Below are 25,011 nucleotides of genomic sequence, written 5' to 3'. Positions count from 1 at the left end.
TTTTAGATTCTTAAATGTTTATTACATTACTGATAGTTAATTAGTTTTGTAAGGAAGCCTGACATAAAGGCCTCTCAATAAAAAAACTATTTACACAGATCATAATAACAGTTTTATAATATGACATGATAGTTTATCTTTATATATAGTAATACTGTATAATCAATTACTGTATACCATTGAAAAACAGTTAAGAACATAAACATATTTATAGAAAAGTGAGCCCAAATCACAAAACAATTGCAATAATTCTTCATACAGCAGCAACATTACAAAGCTTACTCTGGAACTAAGATATTTTGGATTCCCTAATGTAATCATTCCCTAATGTAATCTGGTTTTCACAGTCATTAATAACATTGTTGCAATAGCTAATGATAAATACTGTTTATTCCCTAATAAACATACAAAAAGGCCTTACATTTTCTAAAGGGAGATGATGGCGGGTCAATTTAAGTACAGTAAAAAAGTAAAATACTGTCACTTGTTGTGATTTTCTGCTGGATTGTATACTTGTTGGAGAGATAACCTCTACACAATATCTTAATTATCTTTGTGTTTATTTACAATATTGCCCCATCTTACTGAGACCCTATTTCGTACACATTTTTATACTCAACAAGTTCTTGTATAACCTAATTACTGTGTTCTTAAAAGATTGTTTATATTGCTAGTTAGCACTTAAAAAAAGGTTAGGAAAATTTATAAGCAAAAAGAACAAAGCATGGAATCATAGGGGGAATACTATAACAATTTTCATTTCTGCTGATTTTAAAATGAATGCCAACTTTAAGGAAAATTATTGTAGCCTTCATAATTATGCCTCATAGCTTTTTTTTTCACTTGTATATAGCTTATAATTATTGAGTAAATACTTAATACTGAATTACTGAACAAGTTGAATAATATTACATGATACAAATCTCTGAAGCAGTAACAATATTAAATTTCATTTAATTCATACCTTAAATAAGTTCTCAGTAAAAAAAAAATGTTTTTCATTGATGCTATTTGACTGGCTTAGCACTTCAATTTAGCATGAGTTATTGTATGTTTATATCACATACTGGACATCACATTAAAATATATACATGGCTGTGCCATATTGCTTTGATGAATTTGGAAATGCAGAACAGGCTGATAAGCTCCTAGGTTAACAATCATAGGCTCTGAAATGCAGATAAAATTCACAGTAAATACAATAGACAAATGTATGTTGTACACATATGTGGTTCAATAAAATGTCATAGTCATCAAAAAAATATTTTGAACTGATCTTCAAATTTAAACATAGTAATCATCATAAAAAAATTTTGTTTAAGAATAATTTGAAAATTTCTTTTATCTTATTTAACTACAATAGACTGCTATGGATGTATCTATTTATAGAACTAAGTATACAGTCAAAGTAAAGTGCTGCTATACATATAATGAAGTTAACTGGAGAAAAAGTCAATAGATGACTGGATGCTTGACTTTTTGCAGTAAAACAAGAGCCTGGATAATGTAAGAATTAACAAAAAGAAGATATCATTCAAAAAAATACATGACACACTGTCAGTTGTGCATCTTTGATATTGACACTATAATTTTCTATATTCACAAAGAGCAATATTTCATAAAAAATTCATGCTTTTAACAGTGACCTCCAATTATGTTCTCAAAGCAATGCATTAAATTTTATGAAGATAGCTTCAGTGGTCTTGAAGATCGATGATGCATAAAAAACTGTAACCAAGAGTTTTCCAAGTTCACAAAGGGTCATAATTTAGTCAAAACCAATACCACAGTTATAAGACTGAGAATGTCCTCTATAATTATGATCCAAGTGAATATTTTCAGTAGCTTAGAAGATTGATGTTGCACAAGTTTTCTATGTTGAAAAGGGTCAAGATTCATGTCACCGATAGTGACCTCCCATTATGATCTCAAATACACGAGAGCAATTACAAGCAAATATCTTTAATGGTTGATGAAATATGATGTTGTAAAATAATTACCACATAAAACTTATCAACAAGCTTGCAAAATGAGAAATTAACTTTCAAAATTGAATTATACAGGGTTTGAATTTTGGCTTGCAGTGTCCATGTACGGTTAACAAAACCTGCAAAAATCATGCACCATCATCAATGACATTCAGTTGAAGTTTTCATTAAAATATTACAGACATTACTATCTTGCTGCTCATCGGTGATGATATTCTTTCTCAGCCAAAAAATTTGCGAGTGTTAGGTATCACTTGCAACTTACAAAATTCAATCCTATTTTGTTTGTATGTGAACTGTAATTTGAACCCTGGCATACATACATATGAACTCTCCCACTTTTAGCGGGAGACTCTCATTTTCTGCAGCCATATTTTCGAAGATTTGTCTTAAAATAATGGGTATTTTCACAAATTAATAAATCTCCCTATTTTTGATGTCAGAACTTCCTTCTTTCGTTGTTTATTTCAAACTCTGAAATCTCCCTCTTTTTGAAAAGAAGTAAGTGTATCAAGGAGAAGTAACTGGGAAAATAGATATATCATTTTTGACATTTGCCAAGATCATGGCTTTTGTACTGGCAAAATAATGCATATAATAAGAAGCCTAAGGTACCAATAGAACTTTCAATGTATTCAACTTAACAAGCGTAATTAAATGTTAAGAAACAAGAGGGCCATCATGCCCCTGAAATCGCTCACCTGAATATTCAAACTGTCCATGACAAGGAACAAGTAATATTCTAAACTATGAACAAAAGCAGATATAAAATCTAAATCTTAAACTGATATCACTAAGTTCATATTTGTATCTGAAATAGTGCGTGTGAAAAAAACAACATAACTGATTGCTATTGCTAAGGGAAAACAACAGTTTCAAAAGATGTGTACATATAAGGAAAATCAATGACCCCAAGGGGCGGGCCAATTTAGACCCAAGGGCTTCTATTTGAACAAACTTGGTAGAAACCCATTAGATTTTTCTACTTCATATTTTGGGTTTTTTAAAAGACAATTTTTTAAGTTTTTACTACATACATATAAGAAAAATCAATGACCGCCCGGGACGGGACAATTTAAACCCAAGAGCTTTTATTTGAACAAACACTCACTATTAGATGTTTCATGCCTAATATCTAAGCTCTAGCTATTTTAATTTGATTAAACTTGGTAGACACTCACTAGAAAATGTTTCATGCCAAATATCTAAGCTCTAGCTCTTTGAGTTTTTAAAAGAAGATTTTTTAGTTTTTACTATACACATTAAAGGAAAATAAACGACCCCCTTGGGTGGGGCAGATTTTGACCCCAGGGCTTTTATTTGAACAAACTTGGTAGACACTCACTAAAAGATGTTTCATGCTTTATATCTAAGCTCTAGCTATTAAAGTTTTTTGACAGAAGATTTTTTAAGTTTTTCCTATATACATATAAGGAAAATCAATGACCCCCCCTCCTAGACGGGGCCAATTTTGACCCCAGGGTTTTATTTGAACAAACTTGGTAGACACTCACTTGAAGAAGTTTCATGCCAAATAGAGTTCTGCATGGAATTAGATTCTTTTCACAATTTTTAGAGGAACATTCCTGTGAAGTTTGAATGAAATTGGCTTAGTGGTTTATGAGGAGTCGTTTAAAGTAATAGTTTACGGAGGGACGGACGAATTATGACCACAAAAGCTCACCTTGTCACTCTGTGACAGGTGAGCTAAAAATTGAACAAGGCAGTCTGAAGGACAGCTAAATCCCCTTCCGCAGTGAACATGAATGTGTACTTCTTGACCTTTTACCAACCATGACCTTGATGTTGTGTCACGCATATCATAAGCACATAATCTCACGATGGTGGTTTTTTGTGCCATCTTCCATAAAGTCAAAAAGTTATGGAGAACTTATAACCTTGCCCATGGGTGTAGCGATCTGGATGTTGAGCTTTGCAGATTGTGTCATGGTGGGGATCATTTGTGCCAAGTAATTTTAAAACCTTTGAATTGTCAAGTTATAAGTTCTATAGAGCGGACATGAAAAATAGATGTTTTTAAATTGGACCTTTGAGTGTGACCCTGACCTTAAGGGTTTTGACTTGATTATTGTGCTCTGCCAATGGTGTCATAATGGTGATTATTTCTGCCAAGTTATCTTGCTATTTAAAACATATTCAGAGGTTTAAATGATATGGAGGGGACATGCAATGTAGACTTTTATACATTTGACCTTTAAGTGTGACCTTGACTATGGGGGTAGCAACCCAATTATTGTACTCTGCAAATGTTCTTATAATGGTGATCAATTGTGTCAAGTTATCTTTTTAAAATTTCAGTGGTTAAAAAGTTATGGAGCGGACACGAAATGTAGACTTTTAATATTTGACCTGTGTGACCTTGACCTTGGGGGTAGAAACCCAATTATTGCGCTCTGCACATCGTCTCATAATGGTGATCAGTTGTGCCAAGTTATTTCAAAACATTTTCAGCGGTTAAAAAGTTATGGAGCGGACACAAAAATGTTTATGTAGACTCTTTATTATGAAATGAAGACTTTTTAACATTTGACCTTTAAGTGTGACCTTGGTATTGGGGGCAGCAACCCAATTTTTGCGCTCTGCACATCATCTCATTATGGTGATCACTTGTGCCAAGTTATTTCAAAAAATTTTCTGCAGTTTTAATGTTATGGAGTGGACACGAAAGTGTTACGGATGGACAGAGGGACGGACTGACAGACTGAGGCCATACTTATAAACCCCATTCCGCTATGCGGAAGGGGACTAAAAATGGGTAAAGCAGCTGTGTGACTTGCTAACATATTTATATTGAAGCAGCTTAAATAGGATAACCTAAGCTAAATTATTTAGAATGCATACTGCAAAAATGCAAGATGCCAAGGTCAGGGCCTATGTATTGTTAAGCAAATTTGTATATCATGAAGCCATTCCATTGATAACAAGAAAAGCATTGATGCAAAGCATCAAAGGGCGTCCAAGCAAGAAATGCAGCAAGTGACGATGAACTAGTAGACATATGATGACAAGATATTCTTATAATCTTTTCAATGGTTAATTGGTTTTTACCAGAATTGTATATCACTTATGAATGAACGGACGAAAAACATAGTTCATTATGAACTTTGATTGGCATGCTAGAGATTAGAATATTACTTGTAAATTATTCTTTATGATCGTGATTATTAATAGTAACGGATATACATGTATACAATCATTTATAATTCATATGTGTAACGCATGATCAACACCACACTTGTGAAATTGTCCCTTATTATGTTATCGCTATTAGCTCTTAAGGTATCTGTTCACACTTAGTAAAAATATGACACAGGTTATATTACCATGTTGATCATAATAGTTTTATTATACAATAATTGTAATATCTATTTTAATAATAAAAAAATACAGATTTTATGAATATTGTTTTCTTTTCTTTTGTTTTTATGTGCTTTTTTAATACTGAGTTTTTACGTTTACTACTCTTTTGTTATTAAAATTGTAAAATAAATTTTAAGAATTCAATTGTCATATCAAAACTGAAATAAAAGTCAGTAAATTATGGTTAATCTTTCAATATATAATATTGTTTATTCTTAAACCAATGGCATGTACATTTGTATTTTTCTTTATCATTTTTTAAACTATCAATCAATTGAATAATTCATAAAATCTAATTTGTAACTTTGAATAATTCCTCGTCATCTTTACTAAACACTAAACATTAAATAAAATGTTTCAAAGTTGATAGTGTCATATTAATACCATAAAAATGTACCTTTTTTCTCAATCATTGTACATATTTATTGTTTTTATCTCATATAGATAAAATGAAACATGCTATTGTTGTTGTTGTTGCTGGTTTTTTTTTCGAATTGTATGTTTATGTATAATAATAATCAATAATCTGAGTGTAACCAAACTAAGTGACAAATATTCATTTTGGAAAAAAAGCTTATTTATCTGTAAAATATTTGTTCTGTTCTGTAACGATATCAAACATCTACTCCAAAATCGGGAGAGACCGGACAATAAACGTATGATACTATTCGCTGGTCACTAGTAAATCCCGGTCAAAATAGACCGAGAGAGACAGGGAATTACCGATAGGATTAATCATTCTATTTACAGCTTTCGGATACATGTACAACAATAACATTACAAAATAACCCACTGTGTACTAAAAAACCCCGAAGAGCCGATTGATTGACGGAAAAGGTTATTTCATTTGAAAATGTTTGCATTGCGAAATTCTCCAGTTCGCTATTCATTGTACATATCGCGACATTTCATTCTTAATTAATAATCAAGCACCCTCATACCGATCGGAATGATCGGCTTTTATCATGACCGACTAAAAGGCTCGAGAAGTTGCTGTCGCCCTTTCACAAAATCTGATTTCATTCCATAAGGGGCGCCGCGCTTCCGCGCGGACGCCAATAATAAAACTAATGGTATCTCCAACTTGCCAGAATAGGTTAACAATATCCATTTTCAAGGTGCTAAAAGGGAAATAACTGGGGAAAATGGAAGTCAAAGCTCTGTCACCTGACAAGATCATAAACTTGTATAGATTACCAAGTTTGTGAAGTATAAAGCAGCTTGTGCACATAAAACTAAGATATATTCAAGTTCCTGGAATTGGTTACCAAAATATCACATAGGAAATATATGTTGCTGTTAGGTCAGTTGCCAAGATCATTGACTTGACATTGGCTAGTAAGTTTGCTTTTAACTAGAAATGTGTCCATAGGACACGGGTGCCCCCACACTCCACGGATTTGTCAATCTTATGTCTCTAGGTCAAATTTTTTTTTGGCTACATGTGCCCAAGTTGAAAACTAAAAATCTTTTATTAAGTAAAGGGCAAATACTACAAATACTGAATAAATCCACAAGAAAACCCCAAGGTGCATAAGTACCCATGCTGACCAACATTCTTGTAAACTTTCAGGCATACTGGTCAAATACTTTTTGAGTCACATGCAACGCAAGTTTAATATTGTAAATTTTTACGAAGTCAAGGGCAATAACTCTTAAAATACTAAAAATATCCACACGAAAATAGCCAGGTGCAGAACTACACATGCTGAGCAACATTCCTGTAAGGTTTCATGACTTTAGGTCAAATATTTTTTGAGTTATGTGCGACACAAGTTGAAAATGGCAAATTTTTACTAAGTCAAGGGCAATAACTCTAAAAATCTTAACAATATCCACATGAAAATACCCAGGTGCACAACTACACATGCTGAGCAACATTCTTTTAAGGTTAACCGTTTCATGACTCTAGGTCAAATTCTTTTTTAGTTACGTGCGACACAAGTTGAAAATTGGAAATTTTTACTAAGTCAAGGGCAATAACTCCACATGAAAATACCCAGGTGCACAACTACACATGCTGAGCAACATTCCTGTAAAGTTTCATGACTCTAGGTCAATTACTTTTTTAGTTTCATGCGAGACAAGTTGAAAATTGGAAATTTTTACTAAGTCAAGGGCAATAACTCTAAAAATACTAAAAATATCCACATGAAAATACCCCGGTGCACAACTACACATGCTGATCAACATTCCTGTACGGTTTCATGACTCTAGGTCAATTACTTTTTGAGCTATGTGGGACACAAAAAGAGAACGGACAGAAAGACGACTGACGGACAAAGGTAAATCTAAATGTCCCCCCCCTACCAGTAGTGGGGGCACAATAAAACTATTGGTACAAGTAAAACTGGGGAGCAAACAAGTAGACTTTTGCAGAGTACCAGGAACCAAAAGTAACTGTAAATTCTATTCACTTCTTCAGTATTATTGGGTACTTAAATAATGCTAATGAGTACTTTTTTTACAAAAGAGATATCCAACAAATGACCTCTTGTAAGAAAAGATGACCCGATTGGCAATGGATAGATCCCTATATGACCCTAACCTGTCTACTTATCACATTAGTGGATTACAAGAATAATTTCACCACAATGTATTTATTAATAAAAGAGTCATGTCAATGTTTGTGGTTAAATCTATATTTATTCAAATGAAAGACCAGAGTAAGGATTTATCAGACTATATGCTTAGGGCTATTCTAGACTATTAATAAGAACATTTCTATGATGTAATAATATAAAATGGACAATGGTTTTTGACAAGATGGTCAAGGTTTTTGTAACCAGTTTTCTGAGAAGAATTTTGAAAAGGTATCTTCCTTGGATTTAAAAAAGTATGTTGAGCTAAAATTGTATAACCCTGATGAATTCTGAGAAGATGCTGTAGACAAAATGAAATGGATAAACACAGCCAGTTGGTAATCAATCTCAATATAATAAAGTGCAAAAAAATGTTTCAAATGCAATGAATGACCATTAACAAGATGTATTTTTAAAATTTCGGCAAAACACAGCCACTGTAGACATCTACAGTTCTGAAGATAATTGTAAATTTCAACCAGTGAAAGTAGGGTGTTACAAAAATAAAACAATCATCTTCATATACACTCCTATTGAAAATTTTAATAAAATTTCAATGTACTTCTCAATTTAAGAATAGTTTATTGTAATTTTTCAAACATCAAACTTTTCAAGAGAATTTTGGTGATTTATTAAGAAATAATGGTCATGGAAATGACAGACAGATGGCATGGTGTTCTAAAAGCTCAATATGATACAATGGATTTAATTACAATTTCATGAACAAATAAATATATTAAATAAATAATGTTGATCCATAAAGCAAGAGCACAATGATGGCCCTTCTTCGCACACCTGTCCTATAATGTGTCAAAATAGCAAGAATAATAATAATAATTATAAACAAGAAGAGGGCCATGATGGCCCTGAAATCGCTCACCTGAATATAGAAACTCTCCATGACAAGGAACAAGTAATATATTGTTAACTATAAACAAAGGCAGATATAAAATCTAAAACTGATATTACAAAGTTCATATTTGTTTTTGAAATAGTGCATGTGTAAAAACATTACTTGTTGCTATTGCTTAAGGGAAAACAATAGTTCCAAAAGATGTGTACATATAAGGAAAATCAATGACCCTGTGGGGGTCAATTTCATTTGGTAGACACCCACTAGAAAATGTCTCATGTTAAATATCTAAGCTCTAGCTATTTGGTTTTTTTTTAAAGAAATTTTTTTTTTCTATAGACATATAAGGAAAATCAACCACCTCCCGGGGTGGGCCAATTTTGACCTCAAGGCTTTTATTTGAATAAACTTGAAAAACACCCACTAGAAGATGTTTCATGTTTAGCTCCTTAAGTTATTTAAAAGAAGATTTTTTAAGTTTTTACTATATACATATAAGGAAAATCAAAAACCCCTGAGCGGGCCAATTTTGACCCATGGGCTTTTATTTGAACAAACTTGATAGACACTCACTAGAAGATGTTTTATGCTTACTATCTAAGTTCTAGCTACTTATGTTTTTCTAAAGAGGATTTCTTAAGTTTTTACTATGTACATATAAGGAATATCAATGACCCCCAAGGCCGAGCCAATTTTGACCCTAGGGCTTTTATTTGATCAAACTTTGAAGACAACCATTAGAAGATGTTTCATTCTTAATATCTAAGCTCTAGCTCCTTGTGTTTTTTTAAAGAAGTTTTTTAAATTTTTACTATATACATATAAAGAAAATCAAAGTCTCCCCAGGGCGGGGCCAATTTTGACACCAGCGTTTTTATTTGAACAAACTTGGTAGACATCCACTACAGGATGTTTCTGCTTAATATCTAAGCTCTAGCTATTTGGGTTTTTAAAAAAAAAAAATGTCTAAATATACACATAAGAAAAATTAATGACCCCCTGGGGCAGGGCCTATTTTGACCCCAGGGCTTTTATTTGAACAAACTTGGTAGACACCCATTAGAAGATGTTTCATGCTTAATATCTAAGGTCTAGCTATTTGGATTTTTTAACAGAAGTTTTTTTAAGTTTTTCGTATATATATAAGGATTATCAATGATCCAAATTTTAAGCACAAAAGTCATTAAAATTGAGTGTCATGAGGTCTAAATGTCAATGCTTCAGCAACATTAACAAAAATGTAGGTCACTAGGTCAAGAAATCTAGGTCAACTGATATGAAATTGGGCAATGATTTCAACAATCATTATAGCGGTTCATAAAATAATACTACATACCTAATATCTAATGTCTAGGTATAATGGTTTTAGACACACAGATTCCAGATATGCAATGGATTGGCACCATTTGAGCAACTTTGGTAGAGATTCAAGTAAGGAAAATTTTAGCCATAATTATCAAATCTGGCCTGGTGGATTTATAGGGGATGTAGTTTGAATGAATTGTAGATAACAGACAGCCAACAATCCTAAAAGCTCATCTGTCCCAGCATAAGAAGTGAGGTAAAAGAAATGGCAAGACTAAATAAACATTAACATATATCTTGCAAAAAGAGAAGAATTACATGATGAACAAACACACTGATTCTGCATTTACTTGAACCACTATATATGATATGTAACAACATTAAAACATCAAACAGGCAAATTAATGTATACCAATGAGAGACATGAGAGCAGAACATTGTTAGTCTTACAGTAAAACACATCTACACTGCAATCCAAACTCAATTTATTCTTGCACAAAATCTCCAACAATTAGCTTTTTGAACAGTGTTTGAAAGAATAATAGAATCCTATATTACATGACTTAAAGGAAGACTTAAAACAAATGCAGACTTTTAAAACAAACATCTTTTGATATAGTGTTTAATAAATAAAATATGGCCAGCTTAACCTTTAACTTAAGATAACAAAAGCTATATTTCCAATGCCTAATGGAGACTTGGTAATGGTTAATTAAGCAGTTTACTTTAAATGATACAGACTTATTTAAACATAAATATACCAAAATAATTCCATAATATCAGAAAATTTCAAACAGATAAATTAACAATTTGAAGTGAAACCTGAAAGGTTTAATATACTATGAGTGCAATAACCTATAAGTCAACTATACAGATGAATTTCAAATTAATCATCAAATTCATTGTTGAAAAAAAAAATCACCAACATATGTACACAGTTATCAACCATCTTCACATACTGGTATATAATTTTAAGATAAAAAGTAATATTGTACAGTTTGAAAGTGAGAAACTAACATCTGGACCATAATCCCTCTCTGACCATATTGTTACAATATTAGCACTTACTAGATTTGTTACAAAAACTGACAAGCTCAACAGTATATAATTACATGAAGACATCACTTATAACTCAGTTATATAACTGAATGGTTTAATCATTAACTTTAAAAGCTTAAACAATTCTTTACATTAATGATTCCAGATGTCATGTTTGGAAGTTTCTTAAATATTGCTAAACAGAGTGTGTACATGTAGTCTAGGATCTTGTACAAAATAGGGGATACCACACAAACTTATCTTACATTTTAAAACAATGAAACAATTCAAGAAATGCTCAACAAATGTGTTTCTTTAAAGATATATTAGGATCAAAATCATCATAAAATATGTATGCTAGTTCACATGAAAAAAACATTAATAACGGGATGAAGCTTTAACACAAAATCAATTTTTTTCCTTCTTTATCAAGAAAGTGAAAATCTAAAAAGATGAATTTGTGAATTGCCACCCCATTATAGAAAACTAAGGACTGTCATGGACAACAGTGTTTAAATACAAAATACTCAATGGGCTCCTCAAAGATTTTTTGCTCATATTTAGTAAGCCTTTGCTGAATGTAAAATCAAACAAAAAAATCAGCAAGACATCATTCAATTCAGAACAAATTTTAAGACTACATGATAATGCTATGCTGCCCATGCCCAAACGTCATGATAGCATTATAGAAGTAGTGTAAAGATGTGTTAACTTTGAAATTATTTCACATAGCATCAGACATACCATAAATGTCAATGCCATAAAATCAGGTGGATATTCAAACTTTGTTGACCATTTGTTTTGTTTTTAAGATAATGTGTAAAGGTTGTAGAAAGTTGATTTTTGTCCTGGGCCATGTACACTCACTAAGTCTGTATAAATATTTAAATATATTTTGTATATTTTCTAGAAATAATGTTCCCTAATTTACTTCAGATTGATGGTCATACACTTGAGCAGTTATTTAAGACTGGAACATTACAATATTTTTATTATTTTACAGTGATGTCTAAGACTTTGTGGGACAGCCCTTGTAATAGTAAGGAGAAAAATTGTAATATAAATACATTACCTAACAATGATCATTATCAATTCCAACTTAAGGTAATATTTCAGCATGTAAAACAAAACATCATATGTAAAGAAGACTAAATATAAATATGAAGATTTGGAAATTAAACCATGACTTTAATGCTCAATTTTGAATATGGGTTTGGGGCATGTCAAATGTATAACTAGTGTTCATATGTAAACCATTTTCAAATATGCAGGTCAATAATAAAGTTATGAATGTTTAAAAAATTGACTTATAACACATTTTTTGGGTAATATCTCGGCAGTTGATCCACCTGACCAGCCTTTCTGGATAACTAACTACTAATTACAGATTTCTCTGCAAGTGAATGACCACCAGTCCCACATGAGTGACAGAAAAATGATCAATACACTAAATTTCCAAGGTCAATTGTCATGGATTACGCCTTAACTAAGGACCGAACCAATGCCTCCTTAACAACTAATCTGAAACTCCCTATTGAGCTAAGCAGACAGGCAAATTGGGTTCAAGATCAAATATCCGCATGCCATTTGATAAATAATATTCAAATGTATCATACCTCCATATATGAAGGTTATAGCTTAAATACCAATGACGTTAAAAGATCATGATTTGAACAAACCCATTACAGGCCAACTTGGTAACGAATGCTTCATGCAAAAGTATCAAAGGGGTAGGTCTTGAAAACAAACATTTCAAGTTTTTCCATTACAGTGAAACTTGTATTAAGCAACTATACAAGGTAAACACCAAAAATAGTCTTTTAATACAACAGTCTCTTAAGACAAAGACTGCGAAAAAGTTGATTTTTTTTTTCACGATATCTTTCCTTTGTGGTCATTTATATACATGTATAATACATACAATTCTACGAGCTAAAATAAAACAAGAGGACCTATCTCTCACCTGATTATTGAGGCTCTGAATTAATTTTGTAAGCAATGAATGAAAGACAGATATAATGCCATAAAGTTAAACTGATATCATAACATTCATATGTGCACCTGAAATAGTGGAAATGTTAATAAGGTTCTTCCATATATACATTTTATTGTGCAGTGACCTTTTTTTGACATCAAATGACCCATATTCAAACCTGAACTAGAAATAATAAAAAAACACGAACTTTCTGACCAATTTCCAGGATATTTGGGCTAAAAATGTAACTTCTAGAGAGATTACAAAGTTTTTCTATTTAACGGGTGACTCATGTTCAAAGTTGAGCTGGAAATGATCAAAACAACCTTTCTGACCAAATTTTCAGGATATTTGGGATGAAAATATTACCTAGAATGTAAATATGTTTTCCATAATTTGGGCTGTGTGACCTAGTTTTTGACCCCAGATGACCCATATCCCAAATAGCCCTAGAAATCATCAAAACAACTTTTCTGACCAATTTCCAAGATATTTGGACTGAAACAGTAGTCACTAAAATGTTTTCAATATTTGGAAACCTAATTGGCCCTAATGCTCCTGATGGGGCCAATTTTTATTACAGGCAAACTGAACAACTTTGTTAGAGGATATAAAGATTATATCATTTACCAAATATGAAAGCTCTAAACCTTGTTTCTTCAAAAAAGAAGATTTTTTAAGTTTTTACTGTATGTACATAATGAAAAATCAATGACCCCGGGTGGGGCCAATTTTGACCACAGAGCTATAATTTGAATACTTTTTGTAGAGTTTCATTAAATGATGCTTCAGGCCTCGCACTTTCAGAGAAGATTTTTTTTTAAAGTTTTTACTATTTGTATACAATGAAATTCAATGAACCCCATGGCGGGCCAATTTTGGCCCAAGGGAATTTTCTTAAGAGTTTCATGAGATGATGCTTCACACAAAATATGTAAACTCTAGGCCTTGCACTTTCAGAGAAGATTTTTTTTTAAGGTATTAGCACCCTAATGTATTACCTCCGCTTTGAAGAGTATTCAAATAGGCTAAAACTACTGTTAACTACATTGAAAATGAGAGCCATGGGTTCAATCCCCAGAAGGGTCAACTTTTTTTTTCTTTCTTTTTTTCTTTTAACATTATGTATCTCTCATGTCCCATTTGGAAAGAAAAAAGTGTTTAATTTTGATTTTTTAATTTATATAGGTATTTATTGGCTAAATTATGCTAAATCTAGTAATAAATATGGTACCTGATATTTTCAAAGTGTAATATAATCAAAACTCGACGGTAAAAGTATTTCATATTTTACAAGATCAACCAATATACTTTTTTAAAAATTTAGGGAAACTTTGAAAACAGGCAATCATTTGGGTAAATTTTAAGAATTTTTTAAATTAGGCTCCCTAAGTAGAAAAATGGTCAGACACGTGGTAAAAATGGGTGGGGTAGGGTAACATTTTTATACAGATTTCATAAATTCTTAGTAGAAACCATAATTTTGCTTATGTGGATTGTTAGCTGAATGGTTGTTTCTTACCAAAAATTAATGGGAAAACATTTTTCATTAGAATGTTATTGCAGATTATTTAAAGGTTCCTCATTTCTAAACAAGGGTGCCATAGTCACAAAATACGCCCGTTTACGAAAGCTTTAGATGGAGATGGGGGCATTATGGATAAGTGTTATCTAGCAAGCAAGTTTTTATCCTTGGCACTGTGTTGTTAAATGAACCTTAAAACAAATCAGTACTAGGGAAGATAAAAAGTACATGTAATTGTAATTTAATAACTAAAAAATTCTGATTTAAGATTTTATTCTAGGGAAATACATTTCATTACAATTCTTAATCTTTGAATGAGCTGAACTGATATTTACTTGAAAATTAAAATATAATTAAATTTCTATGGGAAAGTATTTACATTTGATAAGGTAATTACTGTATGATCTTTATGAACAAATACCAAGTCTACAGAACACCATAGTTATCACAGTTAAGAATCTTGACCAATGAATGAAACATGTGTAAATAAATGTTACATTCTTTAGAACATACTCAAGTCCAAGAAAGAGGATTATTTTATGCCTTTGATTAAATTCTATTTTTAGAATTGAAAGTGAAAGTAGATCAAGGGGAGTAATTGTGTAAGTCATTTATGAACAAAGTAATAACTTTGTTGTCGCCCTTTGATTAAATTCTATTTACAAAATCTGGATATTTCATCATCTTTAGTGACCTTGACCTTGTATATATTGACCTAAATTATATGTATCACAGCCATAGTCTTGATAATGACCATTTGTGTTACAATCCCTCAATAAATGATGACTAAATGGTCCATATACACATCTTCATATTTTTTATCTGAACTTTGACCTCTATGTGTGACCTTGACCTTGGCCGCAAGGACCTGAATCTTACACGCGACACTCCGCCTCACAATGGTGAACATTTGTGCCAAGTAATATTGAAATCCCTCTATATATGTGGAAGTTTTGCTCCGGACAAGCATTTTTCAATGAGCTCTAAGTGTGACCTTGACCTTTGACCTAGAGACCTGGTTCATGTGCGCGACACTGCTCCTCATAGTGGTGAACATTTCTATGAAGTTTCATTAAAATCCCTCCTTACATGTAGGAGATATGCTCCGGACAAAATTGGACGCCCGCCCGCCTGCCCACCCGACCGCCAGGGGCGTTCCCATAATACGTCCCGTTTTTCAAACGGGCGTATAAAAAAGAGCCCTCATAACATCCTAGCTTGAGTTCAGAAAATTGGCCATAACTTGATTTCCGTACGGTAAACTTTGTTTAAATTTTGCATACAGGTGTACTTTAAGGTATACATATGACCTATGATGTCAATTTTTTAGTTCCTGATAGTACCCATTAGGGTCCTAATACCTTAAATGTATATAATGAAAATCATTGTCCCCCGGGGAAAAGCAAATTTTTACCTCAGGACTATAATCTGAAAAATATTGGTTGAGGTCCACTACACAAAGTCTCATGCCAAATATCTAACCTCTAGCTTTTGTCAATTCAGAGAAGAATATCTTTTAAGTTTTTACTATATACATATAAGGAAAATCAATGACTCCCTATGGTTGGGCAAAATTGGACCCCAGGGCTATAATTTGAATACTTTTTGTAGAGTTTCATTTGATGTTGCTACTGGTCCGGGACCATCAACCGGACACTTTTTGAACATTTTTCCATTCAAATTTAATAATTTCAAACCTAGAGACCTAAAAATTCTAGACAGTACAGCTAGGTTCTTCTCCTAACTAACAAACTAGATTGTTTATTTCTGATTGTATTGACACTTATATTTATGGCTCGTCAAGGAGGGTATCAAAATGACCTAAATTGTCTACACTACAGTACCACGTGTCCGGACAGATATGTACATGACGTGATTTAAATCAGATAAAAGCTTGGGTGTTTTAATTTTTGATTTTTAACATGATATACAATATCTTAGCAACAAATGCTGAAATTTAGGATAGTCTATTGTTTACTCTGCGAATGATTATAGCTGGTATATGGGGTCAGGCATGACTTTCTTGGCACCCAAATTTCAACGTCAACATTTTTGAACAAGAGGGCCATGATGGCCCTGAGGTCGCTCACCTGTATATAGGCCCCCCCCCAACCCCCACTCCCCCACTGTTGCAGAGCCAATTTAACCCAAGGGCTTTTATTTGCACAAACTTGGTAGACACGCATAAGAAGATGTTTCATGCTAAACATTTAAGTTCTAGCTCATTGGGCTTTTTAAAAGAAGATTTTTTTTAGTTTTTACTATCCACATATAGTTAAAAACAATGACACCCCTGGGGCCGGGCCAGTTTTGACCCCAGGGCTTTTATTTGAACAAACTTTGTAGACACTTACTAGAAGATGTTTCATGCTTAATATCTAAACTCTAGCTATTTGGGTTTTTTCAAAGAAGATTTAAAGTTTTTGCTAAACACATATAAAGAAAATCAATGACCCCCGGGGCGGGGCCAATTTTCACCCCTGGGCTTGTATTTGAACAAACTTGGTAGACACCTATTAGAACATGTTTGATGCTCAATATCTTATCCATAGCTCTTTGAGTTCTTTAAAAGAAGATTTTTTAAGTTTTTACTATATGCATATAGGGAAAATCAATGACCCCCTGGGGCGGGGCCAATTTTCACCCCAGGGCTTTTATTTGAACAAACTTGGTAGACACCCATTAGAAGATGTTTCATGCTAAATATCTTAGCTCTAGCTCTTTGGGTTCTTTAAAAGAAGATTTTTCAAGTTTTTACTATATGCATATAGGGAAAATCAATGACCCCCCGGGGCGGGGCCAATTTTGACCCCAGGGCTTTTATTTGAACAAACTTGGTAGACACACACTAGAAGATGTTTCATGCCAAATATCTAAGCTCTAGCTGTTTGAGTCCTTTAAAAGAAGATTTTTAAGTTTTTACTATATGCATATAGGGAAAATCAATGACCCCCGGGGCGGGGCCAATTTTCACCCCAAGGCTTTTATTTGAACAAACTTGGTAGACACCCATTAGAACATGTTTCATGCTAAATATCTTAGCTCTAGCTCTTTGGGTTCTTTAAAAGAAGATTTTTTAAGTTTTTACTATATGCATATAGGGAAAATCAATGACCCCCGGGGCGGGGCCAATTTTGACCAAAGGGCTTTTATTTGAACAAACTTGGTAGACACTCACTAAAAGATGTTTCATGCCAAATATCTAAGCTCTAGCTCTTTGAGTTCTTTAAAAGAAGGTTTTTTAAGTTTTTACTATATGCATATAGGGAAAATCAATGACCCCGGGGGCGGGGCCAATTTTGACCCCAGGGCTTTTATTTGAACAAACTTGGTAGACACCAATTAGAACATGTTTCATGCTAAATATCTTAGCTCTAGCTCTTTGGGTTCTTTAAAAGAAGATTTTTTAAGTTTTTACTATATGCATATAGGGAAAATCAATGACCCCCCGGGGTGGGGCCAATTTTGACCCCAGGGCTTTTATTTGAACAAACTTGGTAGACACTCACTAGATGATGTTTCATGCCAAATATCTAAGCTCTAGCTCTTATGGTTTTTTAAAAGAAGATATTTAAAGTTTTTTCTTTCGGTTGCCATGGCAACCAGAGTTTTGCATGGAATTAAATTCTTTGAACAATTTTTAAAGGTGACCACCAAAGGAACATTCCTGTGAAGTTTGGATGAAATTGGCCTAGTGGTTTATGAGGAGATGTCATTTAAAGTAAAAGTTTACGGACGACGGACGGACGCAGGACGAAAAGCGATCACAAAAGCTCACCCTGTCACTTTGTGACAGGTGAGCTAAAAAGACATTGAAATATTACCATTTACGGAGGTTGAAATGAATTTATTGACTTAATTATAGAAGAAACATGCATTTCTTGTTGATAAAAAAGTGACTGACAACCAATGAACAAAGAAAATACTAAATCAAGCATTTTCGGGGCTGTCTGGGTTTGGTGGTTGTCCGGTTTTGGTGGTCCCGAACCAGTACACATAAAAATATCTTAGCTCTAGTCCTTGCACTTTCAGAGAAGAATTTTTAAAGATAACATCTTATGAATCAATTTTTAGCCCTTCTGACCCAGATGTTAAATGGAGCAGAACCATTTGTAGAACATCATGCTAGGAACATCCCAGGAAAATTTCATTAAATTTGGCCCAGTGATTTTTGAGAAGAAATTGTTTGTACAAAAGTTGATGACAGATGCACGCTGGACAAATTGTGATCACAGAAGGTATCCTTGAGCACTTTGTGCTATAAAAAAGACTTTCTGACTTTCATTAACAAAACGGTTTTGATCCATTACGTACAAGTTTAATATTTTTCCATAATTTTTTAACCCCTCCATATCTTTTCTTGTCAATTCAGTGTTTATGCTTTCTGTTGTGCAATTTTTCATTTAAAATAAACAAACTATGTCAAATAACATTTAATTTACTTAACTGCTGATCAAGTTCAAGGTCAATTCAACGCAGTCTAAATATCATCAGAGATGCCTATACACCATCACAATAGAGGCAGAGCGTTGCTTTGTTTTATTGATTTTACTAGATAATACAAATGACAATTATATTTAACTTCATTTGTATATGCTACCTGTTTTGGGAATGAAAATTTTCACGCATGCATTAGGTTTTGATTGTTGACACTTGTGATCGAAATAAGCAACAAGAGCACCGCATAATGTGGCAATATACGCCCGAATGCAAATTTGTTTAAAGTGAAAATAAAATTTAAAGTACTCAAAAATAATGTTTAAACAGAGAGGATACACAATTATAACATTTGTTCAAAACATGTTTTATTTCAATTATCAATATTAAGATCTATACTGATACATGCCAAAAAGCTATGCTCTTGTCACATGAGTACTTAGTGACAATTATATATGCCACAGCTTTCAGCTGTGTACAGACCCCAGACATTGTCACCATCCATGCCCTTAAAAACTAATTTTGAAGCACAGAGTGGTGATTATTTTCCTCCACGCAATTATCACGGAGTATATATACTGACTGAAAACAACTATAAAGTTGGTTTTTAAATGATAAAAATTCAAAGAAACATATAAATAATATTATACCAGAAATTCAAAAGCACAAAATATTCTGCCTAAAAATTATAATAAATCAAAATGCTATGCTTACAAATATTTTTTTCTTATTTATTACCTCCCTTTACATTTATAACACCAATACTCACACAAACATCAATCATAAATCTGATAATTCTACTTTTACAAAGTGATGATACATGCTAAAAATCTATGCTCTGCATATTGTATGTTGGAGGATAAGACTTTTAAGACATGTAAACTATATAAATCTGTATACATGTAAACTGTGCCAGACCTACCCATGCCCCCGCCAACCCTCTGGGCACAGCCATTTTTAATATCAGTGAAATGATTTTTAGAACAGTAACAGGGTTCTTCTATGTAATAATACATGCCAAATAACTGAGATCTGGGATTTCTAACTTTACGTAAGAATACATATATGAAAATAAGTTTTTCTATCTATGCAACTCCTAGGGCAGGACCAATTGACCCCAGGAGTATGATTTATATAAATTTTGTAGATGTCAACAAGGGATGCTTCATGCAAAATATCTAAGCTTAACAAAATTAATAATATTTTTGGGCACAAGAAAATGTGTTGTTATTACCTTCTTTGATTTAAAGCTTTTAAAATTCAGCAATTCAAAATGCAGAGGGCTATAAAGCTAAACAGTATTCATGTCCAAAGTTTTGATAAATTACCTTAAAAAATTGACATTTTATATGCCTCATTTACAACTTATTGTTATTAATTGAATTTAAATATCTCAAGTAAAATCAGTTTCTGTTAATAAGACTGTCTCACCTCAATTATTATAATCTTAACAGGAAAAAAATCTAAAAATATAGTTTGATAAAAAAAACAAAAAAACATTATAAAGTAATAAATTTTGGAAAATAAAGGGAGGTATATATATATATTGTTATCTCCCTTTATAATATATATAATTAATAATTATATAAGGATTTTAAATGAGTCAGTGTGACCTTGACATGACGTAGTCCAAAACTGCGCACTGCACATCATCTCAGTAATATAAATATTTCTACCAAATAGATTTAATTTCATACTATCTGTTTAAAAGAAAAGAGCGAACACAAAATTTTGAAATTGATACAAAATGACTAAGTGTGACCTAGACTTTGACCTGAGGAAGGTCAAACCTGCTGTCTGCACATCATCTAATTATGATTAAGATTTCTGCCAAGTACTTTGAATTTCCTTCCACTGGTTCAAAAGATACAGACTGGACAAGAAAACGCCTACATAAGTCTATATAAATCAATAAATCCCCAGGGTGGGGCCAATTTTAATAGTAGGAAGTCCAAACTTATGCTCTGCACACTGTCCCAATATAAGTAATATTTCTGCCAAAAAGTTTTTAATTCCTTTGATCGGTTCAAAAGACATAGAGCAGACAAAAAATTGATATTAAAACAAAATGACTAAGTGTGACCTTGACCTGAGAAAGGTCTAACCTGCGCTCTGCACATTGTCTCATTATGGTTAACATTTCTGCCAAGTAGTTTGAATTACCTACCACTGGTTAAAAAAATACAGACGGGACAAGAAAACCTGCTATCAGACAGACAACCTTGTGCATAACAATATATGCCAAAATTCTTTCAGGCATATAAATTGACTTGAAAAAGTGGCTGCTTAATATATTAAAGAAAAAGAGAGAAAATGATCAGGGGATCATAAAGTGGTCGCTACAAACAAGTAGCTTAATGCACATGGTTGCATGAGCAAGTAAGATTGTATATCACTATATCTAAAGAGGGCCATGCTGGCATTATATTGCTCATCTGACAATTATGGCTGTAAATGACAAGGGCAGATAATATTGACAATATGATTGAAAAGCAGCCATTAAGTTGAAATCAAGGTCATTAATTTGTTTCCCTTTATGTCTGGTATGATCCCGGATCATGTGCATCTAAGATCTCCTATCCTAATAGTGTCCTTGTCATCAAGTGTGCTAGAAATAACCCATGTGATAGAATTCTGTAATTTATGGTATATTCTGATGGCGGTAAAGCGAACTGTCTATTTTCAAAGCAAAAATGTCAAAATATAAAAGTTTTAAAGACATATTTTGATTTCTTTCAATTATTTTATGTATTTAAATATTAGTGCAACGGCAGATTTTCAGTCATTATGAAGAGGCATGCTGCTTTAACCTCTGGCTTTTATACAATTTTCATTTCCAAAATTTGAGAACAAATGGTCCTAATACATCTTTAACAACAATGAAGTTATGATATCACACCTAAACATCTTTTATACAACTGTACAGTCAAACTATAAATAAATAGGTTATTATTTTGATGTTTCAAATATAAGTAATGATAGAGTTTTATTTATGACACATACAGTACATACATCATGTGTCGTGAACTTGTCACAGATCTTCACTAATGTGTACAAGTATGATACATCAATACCCCATGCATCAATGCTCAACTTCTGTACAATTATCCTTTGTAACTAATGTATGAAAGCAATTCCTTTAGAAAGCCCCAAAAAAGTTTTATATCACAATCCATGTCAATGTTTTAGGACTGCTTTACACGTTTCCGTGGTGGGCCCAAAGGTGGACTCTGTTGGCTGGCTAATGCGCGGAATGCGTCTGCAATTAGATGTGGGTGACTCATTATCAATGTCTTCCAGCCTTGTGTTTCCATTACATCTGTTGCATGACTGAAATGAGAAATGTCATATCACAAGAGCTCACTAAAACATTCACTGTTATAATATAACAGACAAAAGGGCCTTGATGGCCCTGGATTGCTGACCTGAGGTACAATGCTAGAAATATTCACAACCATTCAATGCAAAAATCAGTAATTAGGTCACATTAGGTTTTCATTTTTACCCAAGCTGCAAATTTTGTTACATTTGTGGACATCTGGTAGGAAATACTACATGCCAAATAATAAAGCTCTAGGAAATCTAATTTCACACAAGAAGACTATTATAATAATTACAATATAAACACGAGGGCCATGATGGCCCTGAAATCGCTCACCTGTATATAGGCCCCTGGGCCAAGGCCAATTTTAAACCAGGGGCTTTTATTTGAACAAACTTGGTAGATATCCACTAGAGAATATTTCATGCTTAATATCTAAGCTCTAGCTATTTGGGTTTTTAAAAGAAGATTTTTTAATTTTTTTACTACAACATAAAGGAAAAAACAATGACCCCCTGGGACGGGGCCAATTTTTACCCCAGGGCATAATTTGAACAAACTTGGTAGACACCCATTAGAAGATGTTTCATGCTTAATATCTAAGCTCTAGCTATTTGGGTTTTTTAAAAGAAGATTTTGTAAGTTTTTACTATATACAAATAAGGAAAATCAATGACCCCCCAGGGAGGGGCCAATTTTGACCCCAGGGTATTTATTTGAACAAACATGGTAGACACTGACTAGATGATGTTTCATGCTAAATATTTAAGCTGTAGCTCTTTCGGTTTTCTAAAAGAAGATATTTTAAGTTTTTTCTTTTGGTTGCCATGGCAACCAGAGTTCTGCTTGGAATTAAATTCTTTGAACAACTTTTAAAGTTGACTACCAAAGGAACATTCCTGTAAAGTTTGGATGAAATTGGCTTAGCGGTTTATGAGGAGATGTCGTTTACGGATGGACGGACGCCGGATGAAAAGCGATCACAAAAGCTCACCATGTCACTTTGTGACAGGTGAGCTTAAAAGGCTTTGTAACAATGACAAATTATCTGCACCTCATGTATTTTAACAAAAAGTTCCTCATTTTTTTTTATTTGAGCAGATTGGGTACTCTTGTCTTTTTCAGACTTCAATCAATATACTGTTGTGATGTATAATATTGGACCCCTAAAAGTTGGCCTGGACCCCTCATTTTTTAACCTACTGGACCCCTAAAAGTTGGCCTGGACCCATCATTTTTTAACCTACTTGACCCCTTTAAGTTGGCCTGGAACCCAAATTTTTTAACCTTCTGGACCCCTAAAATATCAATGCCATGTAAAACCCTGATTTGAGCAATTTTATAAAGACTACCTAATGATCATTGTTGTACAGTTTCATCAAAATCTATCAAGTGGCTGAGGAGGAGTTGTTGTTTAAAGGTTTTACTATTTTAAGCTCTGACAGCCATTTTGGGAAATAATTCTGAAAATATTGGGGCTAGAGCTATAAACCTTTTTACATACAATGATGATTACTTGAAGTTTAAAGTAAGTTTTAAACTAGAAGGGTTTTTGTCAAAAAAAACATGTCTCCCAAAACTATGTATGGTCACTCTCATTAAAATCCCACTAGTAGTTTGACCTGTGAAAGCCGGACAAGATTTTTCTATTTTTAGCTCTAGCCACCATTTTGTGCAACAAACGACAGATGGTACTGATCACTCCTGTAAAGTTTGTTTGAACACCTCCAGTAGTTTGACTTGTGAAGGCGCGACAAGCTTAATACGGACAGACTGACAACCGGACGGGCACAGACAGACGGCGAAGACAAAAACATTATGTCTCCCAAAAAATTTTGGGAGACATAACTAATAAAGAAGTTACAGAAAACACTTACATTTTTTATCAGGAAATTCTTAAGTACAAGGGGAGAATATTCTTTAAATATAAGAGCTGGAGTTATATAAAAAAAACAAGAACGTGTTTGTTAAACACAAATGCCCCCGGCTCCGATTCTTCTTAGTAGCAATATTTCAAAAAATGTTTACCCATTCACTCAGTTATGGACAGAAAAATTGCCAAAAAATTGTAAACACAAGTTATATAGCTTGACAAAGTCATGGCATTTTGTAATTTTGAAAAATATAAGTTGCCAAGTAATTGCTCAACTTCATGCAAGTTATCTTCCTACCAAATATGAAATACATCTGTCAATAAATAAAGGCTGTATGGGCAAAAGTGTAAAAATCTATTTTGAGCACTGGTCACCTTGACCCAACTGACCCCTTACTCCATCCAAAGGAAGAATACCATGCAGGTTATCGTCCTACCAAATATGAAATACATCTGTCAATAAATAAAAGCTGTAGGGGCAAAAGTGTAAAAATCTATTTTTAACACAAGTGACCTTGACCCACTGATCCCTACCCCAATCAAAAGGATGAATACCATGCAAGTTATCTTCCTACCAAATATAAAATATATCTGTCACTTAATAAAGGCTGTATGAGCAAATGTGTAAAAATCTATTTATAGCACTGGTGACCTTGACCCAACTGACAACTAACTCCATCAAAGTTTATGTTTCTATCAATTATAAATAACATCTGTCTATAGAAAAAGGTC

General features: G+C 33.1%; 1 protein-coding gene and 1 long non-coding RNA gene across 2 annotated transcripts in view; both read right to left on the bottom strand.

The window, feature by feature from the left end:
- LOC132745160 (uncharacterized) lies at nucleotides 1-15,765 on the bottom strand. Its single transcript, XR_009627801.1, has 2 exons — nucleotides 14,050-15,765; nucleotides 1-13,916 (listed from the first exon to the last, which is right to left on the bottom strand). It is a non-coding gene; the product is annotated as an uncharacterized LOC132745160 (long non-coding RNA).
- Nucleotides 15,766-17,852: 2,087 nt separating this feature from the next.
- LOC132745159 (speckle-type POZ protein B-like) overlaps nucleotides 17,853-25,011 on the bottom strand; it is an 85,407-nt gene continuing 78,248 nt past the window's right edge. Inside the window, exon 9 of the mRNA XM_060733985.1 lies at nucleotides 17,853-22,414. Within this exon, the coding sequence (XP_060589968.1) occupies nucleotides 22,270-22,414 (145 nt within the window). The 3' untranslated portion in view covers nucleotides 17,853-22,269. The remainder of the gene's footprint in view (nucleotides 22,415-25,011) is intronic.

This window comes from Ruditapes philippinarum, unplaced genomic scaffold, assembly GCF_026571515.1.
Source record: "Ruditapes philippinarum isolate M1 unplaced genomic scaffold, ASM2657151v2 ctg323_1_1_1_1, whole genome shotgun sequence".
NCBI lineage: Eukaryota > Metazoa > Mollusca > Bivalvia > Venerida > Veneridae > Ruditapes > Ruditapes philippinarum.
The sequence above is the reverse complement of the archived record's forward strand: the minus strand, read 5'-3'. Positions and strand labels throughout refer to the sequence as shown.